This window comes from Gobius niger (genome assembly GCF_951799975.1).
Source record: "Gobius niger genome assembly, chromosome: 9".
Classification (NCBI taxonomy): Eukaryota; Metazoa; Chordata; class Actinopteri; order Gobiiformes; family Gobiidae; genus Gobius; species Gobius niger.
This window is the reverse complement of record NC_136860.1, coordinates 485490-497596: the sequence shown is the minus strand read 5'-3', so window position 1 is coordinate 497596 and position 12107 is coordinate 485490. Positions and strand designations below refer to the sequence as shown.

Sequence of the window (12107 nt, the reverse complement as noted above, 5' to 3'; positions counted from 1 at the left end):
GTTTCTAAAGCCCTGATCGTTTCTAAAGCCCTGATCGTTTCTAAAGTCCTGATCGTTTCTAAAGCCCTGATCGTTTCTAAAGTCCTGATTGTTTCTAAAGCCCTGATCGTTTCCTAAAGTCCTGATCGTTTCTAAAGCCCTGATCGTTTCTAAAGTCCTGATCGTTTCTAAAGCCCTGATCGTTTCTAAAGCCCTGATCGTTTCTAAAGCCCTGATCGTTTCTAAAGCTCTGATCGTTCCTAAAGTCCTGATCGTTTCTAAAGCTCTGATCGTTTCTAAAGCCCTGATCGTTTCTAAAGCCCTGATCGTTTCTAAAGCTCTGATCGTTTCTAAAGCCCTGATCGTTTCTAAAGTCCTGATCGTTTCTAAAGCCCTGATCGTTTCTAAAGTCCTGATCGTTTCCTAAAGCTCTGATCGTTTCTAAAGTCCTGATCGTTTCTAAAACCCTGATCGTTTCTAAAGTCTTGATCGTTTCTAAAGTCCTGATCGTTTCTAAAGTCCTGATCGTTTCTAAAGCTCTGATCGTTTCTAAAGTCCTGATCGTTTCTAAAGTCCTGATCGTTTCTATAGCCCTGATCGTTTCTAAAGCCCTGATCGTTTCTAAAGCTCTGATCGTTTCTAAAGTCCTGATCGTTTCTAAAGTCCTGATCGTTTCTAAAGTCCTGATCGTTTCTAAAGCTCTGATCGTTTCTAAAGTCCTGATCGTTTCTAAAGTCCTGATCGTTTCTAAAGTCCTGATCGTTTCTAAAGTCCTGATCGTTTCTAAAGCCCTGATCGTTTCTTAAAGTCCTGATCGTTTCTAAAGTCCCGATCGTTCCTAAAGTCCTGATCGTTTCTAAAGTCCTGATCGTTTCTAAAGTTCTGATCGTTTCTAAAGTCCTGATCGTTTCTAAAGCCCTGATTGTTTCTAAAGTCCTGATCGTTTCTAAAGTTCTGATCGTTTCTAAAGTCCTGATCGTTTCTAAAGCCCTGATCGTTTCTAAAGTTCTGATCGTTTCTAAAGTTCTGATCGTTTCTAAAGCCCTGATTGTTTCTAAAGTCCTGATTGTTTCTAAAGTCCTAATCGTTTCTAAAGTCCTGATCGTTTCTAAAGCTCTGATCGTTTCTAAAGCTCTGATCGTTTCTAAAGTCCTGATCGTTTCTAAAGCCCTGATCGTTTCTAAAGCCCTGATCGTTTCTAAAGCCCTGATCGTTTCTAAAGTCCTGATCGTTTCTAAAGTCCTGATCGTTTCTAAAGCCCTGATCGTTTCTAAAGTCCTGATCGTTTCTAAAGCCCTGATCGTTTCTAAAGTCCTGATCGTTTCCTAAAGCCCTGATCGTTTCTAAAGTCCTGATCGTTTCTAAAGTCCTGATCGTTTCTAAAGTCCTGATCGTTTCTAAAGTCCTGATCGTTTCTAAAGCCCTGATCGTTTCCAAAGCTCTGATCGTTTCTAAAGCTCTGATCGTTTCTAAAGCTCTGATCGTTTCCTTAAGCCCTGATCGTTTCTAAAGCCCTGATCGTTTCCTTAAGCCCTGATCGTTTCTAAAGCCCTGATCGTTTCCTAAAGTCCTGATCGTTTCTAAAGCCCTGATCGTTTCTAAAGCCCTGATCGTTTCTAAAGCCCTGATCGTTTCTAACGTCCTGATCGTTTCTAAAGCTCTGATCGTTTCTAAAGCCCTGATCGTTTCTAAAGTCCTGATCGTTTCTAAAGCCCTGATCGTTTCCTTAAGCCCTGATCGTTTCTAAAGCCCTGATCGTTTCCTTAAGCCCTGATCGTTTCTAAAGTCCTGATCGTTTCTAAAGTCCTGATCGTTCCTAAAGCCCTGATCGTTTCTAAAGTCCTGATCGTTTCTAACGTCCTGATCGTTTCTAAAGTCCTGATCGTTTCTAAAGCTCTGATCGTTTCTAAAGCCCTGATCGTTTCTAAAGCTCTGATCGTTTCTAAAGCTCTGATCGTTTCTAAAGCTCTGATCGTTTCGAAAGCTCTGATCGTTTCTAAAGCTCTGATCGTTTCTAAAGCCCTGATCGTTTCTAAAGCCCTGATCGTTTCTAAAGCTCTGATCGTTTCTAAAGCTCTGATCGTTTCTAAAGCCCTGATCGTTTCTAAAGCCCTGATCGTTTCCTAAAGTCCTGATCGTTTCTAAAGCCCTGATCGTTTCTAAAGCCCTGATCGTTTCTAAAGTCCTGATCGTTTCCTAAAGCCCTGATCGTTTCTAAAGCTCTGATCGTTTCTAAAGCTCTGATCGTTTCTAAAGCCCTGATCGTTTCTAAAGTCCTGATCGTTTCGAAAGCCCTGATCGTTTCTAAAGCTCTGATCGTTTCTAAAGCTCTGATCGTTTCTAAAGCTCTGATCGTTTCTAAAGCTCTGATCGTTTCTAAAGCTCTGATCGTTTCTAAAGCTCTGATCGTTTCTAAAGCCCTGATCGTTTCTAAAGCTCTGATCGTTTCTAAAGTCCTGATCGTTTCTAAAGCTCTGATCGTTTCTAAAGCTCTGATCGTTTCTAAAGCCCTGATCGTTTCTAAAGTCCTGATCGTTTCCTAAAGCCCTGATCGTTTCTAAAGCTCTGATCGTTTCTAAAGCCCTGATCGTTTCTAAAGTCCTGATCGTTTCGAAAGCCCTGATCGTTTCTAAAGCTCTGATCGTTTCTAAAGTCCTGATCGTTTCCTAAAGCCCTGATCGTTTCTAAAGTCCTGATCGTTTCTAAAGCCCTGATCGTTTCTAAAGTCCTGATCGTTTCTAAAGCTCTGATCGTTTCTAAAGTCCTGATCGTTTCTAAAGCTCTGATCGTTTCTAAAGTCCTGATCGTTTCTAAAGTCCTGATCGTTTCTAAAGTCCTGATCGTTTCTAAAGCTCTGATCGTTTCTAAAGTCCTGATCGTTTCTAAAGCTCTGATCGTTTCTAAAGTCCTGATCGCTTCTAAAGCCCTGATCGTTTCTAAAGCCCTGATCGTTTCTAAAGTCCTGATCGTTTCTAAAGCTCTGATCGTTTCTAAAGCCCTGATCGTTTCTAAAGTCCTGATCGTTTCGAAAGCCCTGATCGTTTCTAAAGCTCTGATCGTTTCTAAAGTCCTGATCGTTTCCTAAAGCCCTGATCGTTTCCTAAAGCCCTGATCGTTTCTAAAGCCCTGATCGTTTCTAAAGTCCTGATCGTTTCCTAAAGTCCTGATCGTTTCTAAAGTCCTGATCGTTTCTAAAGTCCTGATCGTTTCCTAAAGCCCTGATCGTTTCTAAAGCCCTGATCGTTTCTAAAGTCCTGATCGTTTCTAAAGTCCTGATCGTTTCTAAAGCTCTGATCGTTTCTAAAGTCCTGATCGTTTCTAAAGTCCTGATCGTTTCCTAAAGCCCTGATCGTTTCTAAAGCCCTGATCGTTTCTAAAGTCCTGATCGTTTCTAAAGCTCTGATCGTTTCTAAAGCCCTGATCGTTTCTAAAGCCCCGATAGTTCCTAACGCCCTGATCCTGCCGTTCTTTACCGAGCCTGATGGTGGCGCTGCAGCTGTCTGCTCCGGCGCTGTTGCTGATCTCGCAGGTGTATTTCCCTGCGGCGTTTTCACGGTCGGCGTTCAGAACCTCGAGTCGGCTGGAAGAGTCCGTCGTCTTCACGTTGTATTTGTACGAAGCCCAGATAAGTTTGTCGTCTTTTTTCCACGTCACTGAAATGTTGCGGCTGCCGCAGAACCGCGCCTCTAACGCCAGCGGCTCGCGCACGCGGAAGAACGCGTCACACAGCGGCTCGGTGAAGCGCGGCGGCTCTGCGGGGGAGGGGGGGTTAAGGGGAGGAGCAAAGTGAGTGAGGTCAACAGTAGCTTTAGCTTTAGCTTTAGCTTTAGCAGAGGAGCTCCAATCAGAGACGGTTATGGAGAAACTTCAGCATTTAGTAAAAGAAGCGCAGCGCAAAATGTTAGCGTTAGCAGACCTGAAGAACCTTTCACAAGTATAAACGTTCCACTGGAGCTCAGTCACAGCGGGGTTTACCAGCGGGGTTTACCAGCGGGGTTTACCAGCGGGGTTTACCGGCGGGGTTTACCAGCGGGGTTTACCAGCGGGGTTTACCGGCGGTATTAGAGTTAAAAAGAGCAGATGTTTTCTCCAAACTACATCAGTGTGTCTGGGCCGTAACAATGCCCATCAGGGTTGCCAGGTGTTGGCAGCAGAACCCGCCCATAACCCGCGAATATGCGGCACAGCTGGAATTAGCAAAGTATCAGTATAATGTTCCTGCGATGATGAGGTGAAATGGTGATTCTGATCAAGACATGAGATGTAAATTAATAAGACCATTTTACATTATAAACAGCATGGAAAAAACCTCCTACGAAGGATAAATGTGAGTCACCCTGGCGCTGACTGGCTCATGTGAAGTGTTTCGGTTTCTGCTCTGTAAGATTCACATTGGTTCCGAGGATCTTTACAGAGTTCAAAATCACGACTTTAAGATTCCTTTGACTGAGCGTCTGAGAAAGAACAGTGACGTTTCCCTCCTCCAGCACCAGAGGGCGCTGCGACCCTCAGACTCGTTTGTCCAGAACCGTCTCTGATTGGTGGTATAAGTATGGTAAGTATAAAGATGGCGTTTGTGGGCGGTACCTAGCGTGACGCGGGCGTGGCACTTGTCTTTGCCCGCGGCGTTGGACACCTCGCAGGAGTACTGTCCCTGCGCCTCCTCGCGGTCGGCGTTCAGAACCTCCAGGACGCACAGCGAGCTCGTGGTCTTCACGTTGTACTTGTACGAAGCCCAGATGAACTTCCCGTCCTTCCACCAGGTGGCGCTGGCTGGCTGGCTGCCCGTGTAGGAGCAGGCCAGGACCAGAGGCTTCCCCACGCAGAAGGACGTGTCCTGCAGGGGGCGCACGAACCGCACGGGCTCTGGACGGCGAGGGGAGGGGGTTAGTAAAGAGGCGAGCGGGCATGAGGGTTCAACATGGCTGACGGAGAAGAGTCGCAAAACGGAAACGCAAGAACTCCCGAGTGAAAGATCAGTTTTAAATCAATACGACTGCAGTTGTAGAAGGTTCACTGTTGGAGACGCGACGCAAAGCTCTGGATTAAAGCTCAGACATTTTAAAGTTACGGCTGTTTCCAAAAGACGATTAACCAACAAGATATAAAGTTCATAAAGAGTTTTAAAATTTGTACAAAATCCGATCCATGAGGCCGGAGAGAATGAAGTTTGAGGTTTAACTAAACTTTTTTCTATGATGTTATTCGTGGTTTTAAAACATTCAGTGAAACGATGAATTCCTCGTTTTCTACAGTTTCTCACCACATGGAGTTTAACACAAGGACAATCAGGTGGAACAAGAGTCCTGACCAAAGCGCAGACATCTGACTGTTCAGGCTTTTGTTTGAGCTGTAACGTTTCTAAAAGACGACGATTAAGAGCTTTATATTGAAAACAGAGTTTGTAAATTCTCATGAACTCCATGTCCCGGGACGCGCAGACGTTGTGGACTTTGTTTCCGTTTTCAGCCAGGTTGAAGCAGATTAAACCTGATTCTCTTGTATGAGCTGCAGTTCACCTTGCACGCTGAGGGTGGCGCTGCAGTGGCTCTGGCCCACTCTGTTCTCGGCCCGCAGCGTGTACTCCCCGAGGTCCTCGGGGCTGGTCTTGGTCAGGGTCAGCGTGGCCAGTCCGTTCTTGAAGTCCATCTTGCAGCGCTCGGACGGACGCAGCGCTCCGGCGCCGCAGAACCACGACACGGCGATGTCCGGCGTGCCCTGAACGCGGCACGACATCTGAGCCGCCTTCCCCACCGCCACCTGCAGGGGGCGCAGCGGCTCGGGGAAGTGCGGGCGCTCTGAGGGACGCGAGCGGAGGGTTAGGGTCAGAGTTTAAGAAGAACGATGGAGCGAGGGTTCAGAGGCTGCCGTGAGTTCTTCTTCTGATCAACCGACTTCGGAATAAGAGCCGTGGCTACAAACCAGTGACGAACTCTCTGACACATGGAGCTGACGCGGCTCACGAGGATCACCAGGATCACCAGGATCACAAGGCTGATCAGACCCAGCTTTAACGGGACAACCTGATACGTTATCCATGAGCATGAAAGGGTCTATGAAAGTCATGAAGGAAACTGACAGATATTGTGTTGAGTCACAAGTTCAGTCTTAAAAGAGTCTGAAATAGTGACGTGCGAGTCACTCATTTAACCTCCTCCATTAACTCGTTTGGAACTGTTTCAAAATATTACACGACGATTCAGCCCGTCTTTATTTTTCCTTTGTCACATTAGTCACTCTCACATTAAGAGAGATTCACCAAACCTCATGGTAAAAGAGTCAGTGCCGTCCTTTACGAGTGACCGTTCACTGACATGTATGAATCACATGAACGACCTGCTAACTCCGGCTAAGCTACGCTAAAATGCTAACGTGTTTCACATTGTGAAAAGCACCAGATTATCGGTATCGTTAAAGCACTGGTATCGGTATGGTTAAAGTATCGGTATGGTTAAAGCACTGGTATCGGTATCGTTAAAGCACTGGTATCGGTATCGTTGAAGCACTGGTATCGGTATCGGTAAAGCACTGATATCGGTATCGTTACAGCACTGGTATCGGTATCGTTAAAGCACTGGTATCGGTATCGGTATGGTTAAAGCACTGGTATCGGTATCGTTACAGCACTGGTATCGTTAAAGCACTGGTATCGGTATCGGTATGGTTACAGCACTGGTATCGGTATCGGTATCGGTATGGTTAAAGCACTGGTATCGGTATCGTTACAGCACTGGTATCGTTAAAGCACTGGTATCGGTATCGGTATGGTTACAGCACTGGTATCGGTATCGGTATCGGTATGGTTAAAGCACTGGTAAAGCGGCCCTGCCCTCACACAACGCCTCCCTCGGCAGCCTCTGAAGCGCCTCCACACCCACAGGGCGGCGCTGTTACCCTGCATGGTGACTGTGGCCTGGCAGGAGTCGCTGCCCACGCCGTTGTCCACGGTGACGCCGTAGACGCCGGCGGCGAGCGCTCGGTCCGAGTTCAGCACGTCTAAGATGGAGGAGGAGCCGTTGCTGTGGACGTTGTACTGATACGACGCCCAGATGAGTTTCCCGTCTTTGTGCCAGGTCACGTGAGTGGGCGGAGTCCCGGAGAAGGTCACCTCCAGGCGCAGAGGCTTCCCCAGCTCCCAGGTCACGTCCCGGAGACGCTTCACCAAACGCACGGGCTCTGAGGGGGCGGGACCGGGTCAGAACCAGGACCGGGTTTACACCGGGGTGAACCTCCTCTGCTCCAGCGGGACCTTTGTATTTGACCTCCAGTGGAGAAGCGTCTAAGTTAGATTGGGGTAAAGCCAAACTCGCTATCTCATTCCACGTTTAATATTTGAGTGGCTTTAATGTAAACGATCCCACTTTCCTCATTAGGAACTAAACCTCTTTCACCGTCGGACTGGTTTAATCACGAGGTTAAGCCTCAACATGAACTCATTTACAAAGATCTTTCTCCAAAACAAATCGACTCCTCCGACAGAAGAACTGGATAAACATTTGGATCGAGCGCGATTTATACAAAAGCGTCTGATTTGGTTCAAAGAAGTTTCCAAAGACTCTGAAGTCGAGCTGTTCAAGTTTCACATTTCATTCAACTTTGTTTTAGAAAGAAAAGAAAGTGACTTTTTCCCCTTTATCTCGAGGCAGGGGCGGGTCTAGAGGGCGGGTCTAGAGGGCGGGTCTAGAGGGCGGGTCTAGAGGGCGGGTCTAGAGGGCGGGTCTAGAGGGCGGGTCTAGAGGGCGGGTCTAGAGGGGGGGTAAAGAGGGGTGATCTCAGTCAGGGTCTGTCCTCGTCTGGAAGAGTCTAAAGCAGGGGTCACCAACGTGGGGCCCGCGGGCGCCCAGGGGCCCTTTGGGGCGTGTCCAGTAGCCCTTGGGACTTTTTCTAAAGTGTAAAACACTTCTTGAATCTAATTCTTAAAATTACAGTTATTTCGGTTCTTGTGACTCAGTATGAGTTTAAAATAAAGCTATTTTAATATAATATGGGGTCAATATCCTATAAGTGAACAGTGTACGTTTAAGTCTTTAGGATTTGTTTGTAACTGGCAGCCCTCGAATAACTTAATGCTCTTAAAGTCGCCCTCAGCTGGAATAAGGCTGTCTCGTGTCGTCAACCTGGCACTTTATAAATGTTTCAGGAACTAGTTTCAATGATCCAGATGTTCAGAGCCTGATTCTTATGTTTGTGCCTCACATCTGCTCCAGAAGATCCCTGGTGCTCACAGACTCTCAGTACTTTCATGATGGGACACAGATTGACTCTATCGCTGAAAAACTCCTGTCGCCCAAGATGAGGATTTTACAAACGTCAGAAACCCCGACTTCTATCACACATGACCCCTGACCTGCTGCCCCCCGGGATGTTCCTCTAGATCCGCCCCTGCTCTGGAGTCAACAGCAAACATGAAGCTGCTCGAGCGGAATTTACCAAAGACGTTTCTCTGTCGCTGATTCTGACGCTCCATCGTGAGAAGTTGTGGAAGTTTCTTTCACCGGAACGATGGAGCGATACGAGCTCGGAGAAAACCTTTCAGACTTTCCACAAAGTGAATGAGGATGAAACTGTTCTGTGAGGAAGAGCGCGAGGTCTCGTTTACGCTTCGCCGCTTAGAGGATTCTGTTCTCAAGGACGGTGAAGCGAGAGGCTGGGCTATCAGTGGGTAAAGTTAGTTTTGTGACGAGAATAACGAGAATAAGGAGATAGTAAGGAGATAATAACGAGATATAACGAGATAATAACGAGATAATAAGGAGATAGTAAGGAGATGATAATGAGATAGTGAGGAGATAATAGGTTTGTGGGCCTGTGTCCCGGAGCAGAGGAGGTCGAAGGTCACATGGTGGGCGTGTCTCACAGACCTTTGACGTAGAGCTGGGCGCCGCAGGTGGCCTTCCCCGCGGCGTTCTTCAGCTGACACACCACCTCCCCGCTCTGACTCAGCTCCACACTGCTCAGGCTCAGGACGCTGCGGTCGGGCTGGGTCTGGACGTCGCAGCCGCCGCGCCCGCTCACCAGCTGCTTCGACCCGCGGAACCACTTCACCTCCAGGGGGCGCTGTCCGCCGAAGCGCGCCGAGAAGGACACGCTCTTCCCGCTCAGCGTCACCGCGTCCACGGGCCTCTCCAGGAAGAACGGCGGCTCTGCGTGTGTGACGGGGGGGAGGGTGAGCGGGAGGAACGGCCAGCGAGGAAGAGCTCGGTTTGGAAACTCTTTAACAGACGGACTCTAAAGGCGAGACGCTGCAGGAAACATGACCATATTTGGACGACAGGGTCTTTCCTGCTACACGTGGATACCAAACTTTTTCAAACCTTTAAAGAGGGGGTGTTCTGCTTTAAAGAGGGGGTGTTCTGCTTTAAAGAGGGGGTGTTCTGCTTTAAAGAGGGGGTGTTCTGCTTTTGTCAGTCCCATAGCACCAGTCTATATCTCACTACAATGATGACAAACCTTCTGTTGGTCTGTAAATGCAGTAAATTAGAATAACTGCCTTGTATAAAATGTCTCTCTCAAAATGGCTGTAGTGAATGTCTTGAAATAGGCCTCTGTCTCTTTAAGAACCTCTGAGCCTTTAGACACGCCCCCTCCACACGCTGTCTGTGGCATCAGTGGGGAGGGGGTTCTGCTGAGGAGCAGTGGTTGGTTACTCGGCTGGTGACCAAAGCTCGGAGGCGTCTCCAGGAGGTGGGGGCGTTCCTAGGAGGACTCAGGCAAACCTATCCCTAAAATGGCCGCCATCAGAGTTTTTACAGATGACTCAAAAATACGTGAATGTGCCACGGCAACACTTCAGCCATGTTTTTAATGAGGGAGTGACAGAATAACAGGATGGAAAGCTGGAAAAAGTCCATTTTGCATAATACCCCCCTTTAAAAGCTTTTCCAAAAAACTTCCAAACTCTCAAAAAAAAATCACACATTTTCTAAAAGATGTAATTTAATTCCAAAATGTTCAAAAAGTGTCCCAGACTTTTCCAAACTGTTGGTGATGTTGGAGTTACTTCCTGGCTGATTTTCCTCTGACAGATTTAAAGTAAGACGTTAGGAGGAATCTATTCACTGATGTCATGTTTCAGCGTCTCGCCTTAAAACGTTTCCTCCGTGACCGAGCACCTCCTCGCGTTCTGCACTTTGACCTTTGTCTTTTGCAGACGTGTTTTATTCCCTTTGCAGACGTATGTTAGGACGTATATTTGGACGTATATTTGGACGTATATTACCTGTGACGCTGACGCAGGCGGCCGTCTCGCTGCTGCCGGCTGCGTTGCTCGCCGTGCACGTGTACTTCCCGGCCTCGGCTGCGCTGGCGCTGCGCAGACGCAGGCGGCAGGTGTTGTCGCTCAGGGAGATCTCGAAGGCGGGTCCGGCCTTGAGCTCGCGACCGTCCCGGGACCAGGCCACGGTCAGAGGAGCCGAGCCGGACACTTTACACTCCAGCTCCCCAGGGCTCCCGGCCACCAGCGGGACGTCCCGCAGCTTACGCACGAAAGTGGGCGGGATGACTTTGTCTGGGGTCGGACACAGGGAGCGGGTTTAGGCTCAGAGCTTTACACGGACACTCGGCTCTGACGAGGATTCAGTCTGGACCAAAGGGCAGGTTCAAGAACCAGGTTCGGCTCATGAGCGTTTGATCATAAAAGGTTTGTAGAAAAATAAATGTTTGAAATAAGTTAAAGACGTAAGTTTATCTTTCATCGGGGAAAATGATTCACAAACGACGATCGTGGATTTAAAAAGTTTGTTTTCATGATTCTCACAGAAAAATCCTTCAGTTAAAATCTGATAAAAGTCATAAAGTTTGATAAACATTTGTGATTTTTACCAGACACAAATGTACATCACGGTTTTAAACAAATAAAAGTGAAATTTCTTTGTAAAATGATTCACAAAAAGCGACTTCTTGCAAAAGTGTGTCATGATCCGTCACTGAGACCAAAAAGAGGAAACATGACCTCGATTGTGAGGACGTCGTGTTTCCATCGTTTTCAAAGAGTTTCGTTTTTACAAATAAAGTTTTTTTCTGCAGAGACAAAACTTAGAACGAAGTTTGTTTTGCACAAAACAAACGACTTTTAACGATGATTTTCTGCCTTTAGTCACAAAGAGCTGAATTCTTTGGTCTTGTTTCTGGAAAGACGTGTTTTTGTTTTTCCTTCTTTTCCGCTCGTGCTAAAGTTGTTTATTTAAACTTCCATAAACCTCAGGAGCAAAGATCTGACCCAGGTTTACTCCTGAGACTGAGATGTTTTATCAAAGACTTTATCGCTGATGCTTTGGGTCGGACTGAATCCTCGTTGGCGAGTCCCGGACTGTCTGGGACGGTCCGGGACCGTCCCAGACCGTCCCAGACAGTCCCGGACAGTCCCGGACCGTCCCGGACAGTCCCGGACCTCTGGACCTCTGGACCGTCCCGGACCGTCCCGGACCGTCCCGGACAGTCCCGGACAGTCCCGGACCGTCCCGGACAGTCCCGGACCTCTGGACCTCTGGACCGTCCCGGACCGTCCCGGACCGTCCCGGACCGTCCCGGACCGTCCCGGACCGTCCCGGACCGTCCCGGACAGTCCCAGACAGTCCCGGACCGTCCCGGACGGTCTCAGACAGTCCCGGACCTCTGGACCTCTGGACCCGCACTGACCTGACACGCTGACGCGGGTCTTGCTCGCCGCAGACCCCACGGCGTTGGACACCTCGAGGCGGTACTCGCCGGCGTCGGGCTTGTCCAGCGCCCGGATCTTCAGCGTGGCCACCCTCCTGCTGAAGCTGCTCTGGTATTTAGGCCCCGCCTTCAGCTCCTGCTTGTCTTTGAACCAGCGGGTCTTGAGCTCGGGCGTCCCGCCCACGTGCACCTCGATGGAGGTGGACTCGCCCGACTTTACGGCCAGCGCCTCGGGGAAGTCCAGCACCTGGGCCGGTTCTGAAGGGAGGAGCGGGTTAGACCTCGAGGCGCCGGGGGGGGGGAGGGTCCCATCGGCTCTGGGGGGGGGGCTTAAGATCGAACGCTCGGGGACAAAGACACTAAAGGCGTTTGGATCCAAAAGGACTTTAAACAGGTCAGACGGGACTTTGTTAAAGTCGTTGTTTATCCTTTACTCGCACAAAACACAAGTGAGAAGGTTTTCTCTAAAG

At 48.5% G+C, this 12107-nt stretch overlaps 2 protein-coding genes across 2 annotated transcripts in view; both read right to left on the bottom strand.

Annotated features, from left to right (window-relative positions):
* LOC306968375 (titin-like) overlaps positions 1–12107 on the bottom strand; it is a gene marked incomplete at its 3' end in the record, with an annotated part of 138214 nt that overhangs the window by 29762 nt on the left and 96345 nt on the right. The gene's annotated exons all lie outside the window — the stretch shown is intronic.
* LOC306968249 (titin-like) overlaps positions 1–12107 on the bottom strand; it is a gene marked incomplete at both ends in the record, with an annotated part of 35070 nt that overhangs the window by 8799 nt on the left and 14164 nt on the right. The window contains 7 exons of the mRNA XM_079563593.1: positions 3453–3731; positions 4567–4845; positions 5499–5777; positions 6874–7155; positions 8841–9122; positions 10199–10486; positions 11263–11895. Of these exons, the coding sequence (XP_079419719.1) occupies positions 3453–3731; positions 4567–4845; positions 5499–5777; positions 6874–7155; positions 8841–9122; positions 10199–10486; positions 11263–11895 (2322 nt within the window). The remainder of the gene's footprint in view (positions 1–3452; positions 3732–4566; positions 4846–5498; positions 5778–6873; positions 7156–8840; positions 9123–10198; positions 10487–11262; positions 11896–12107) is intronic.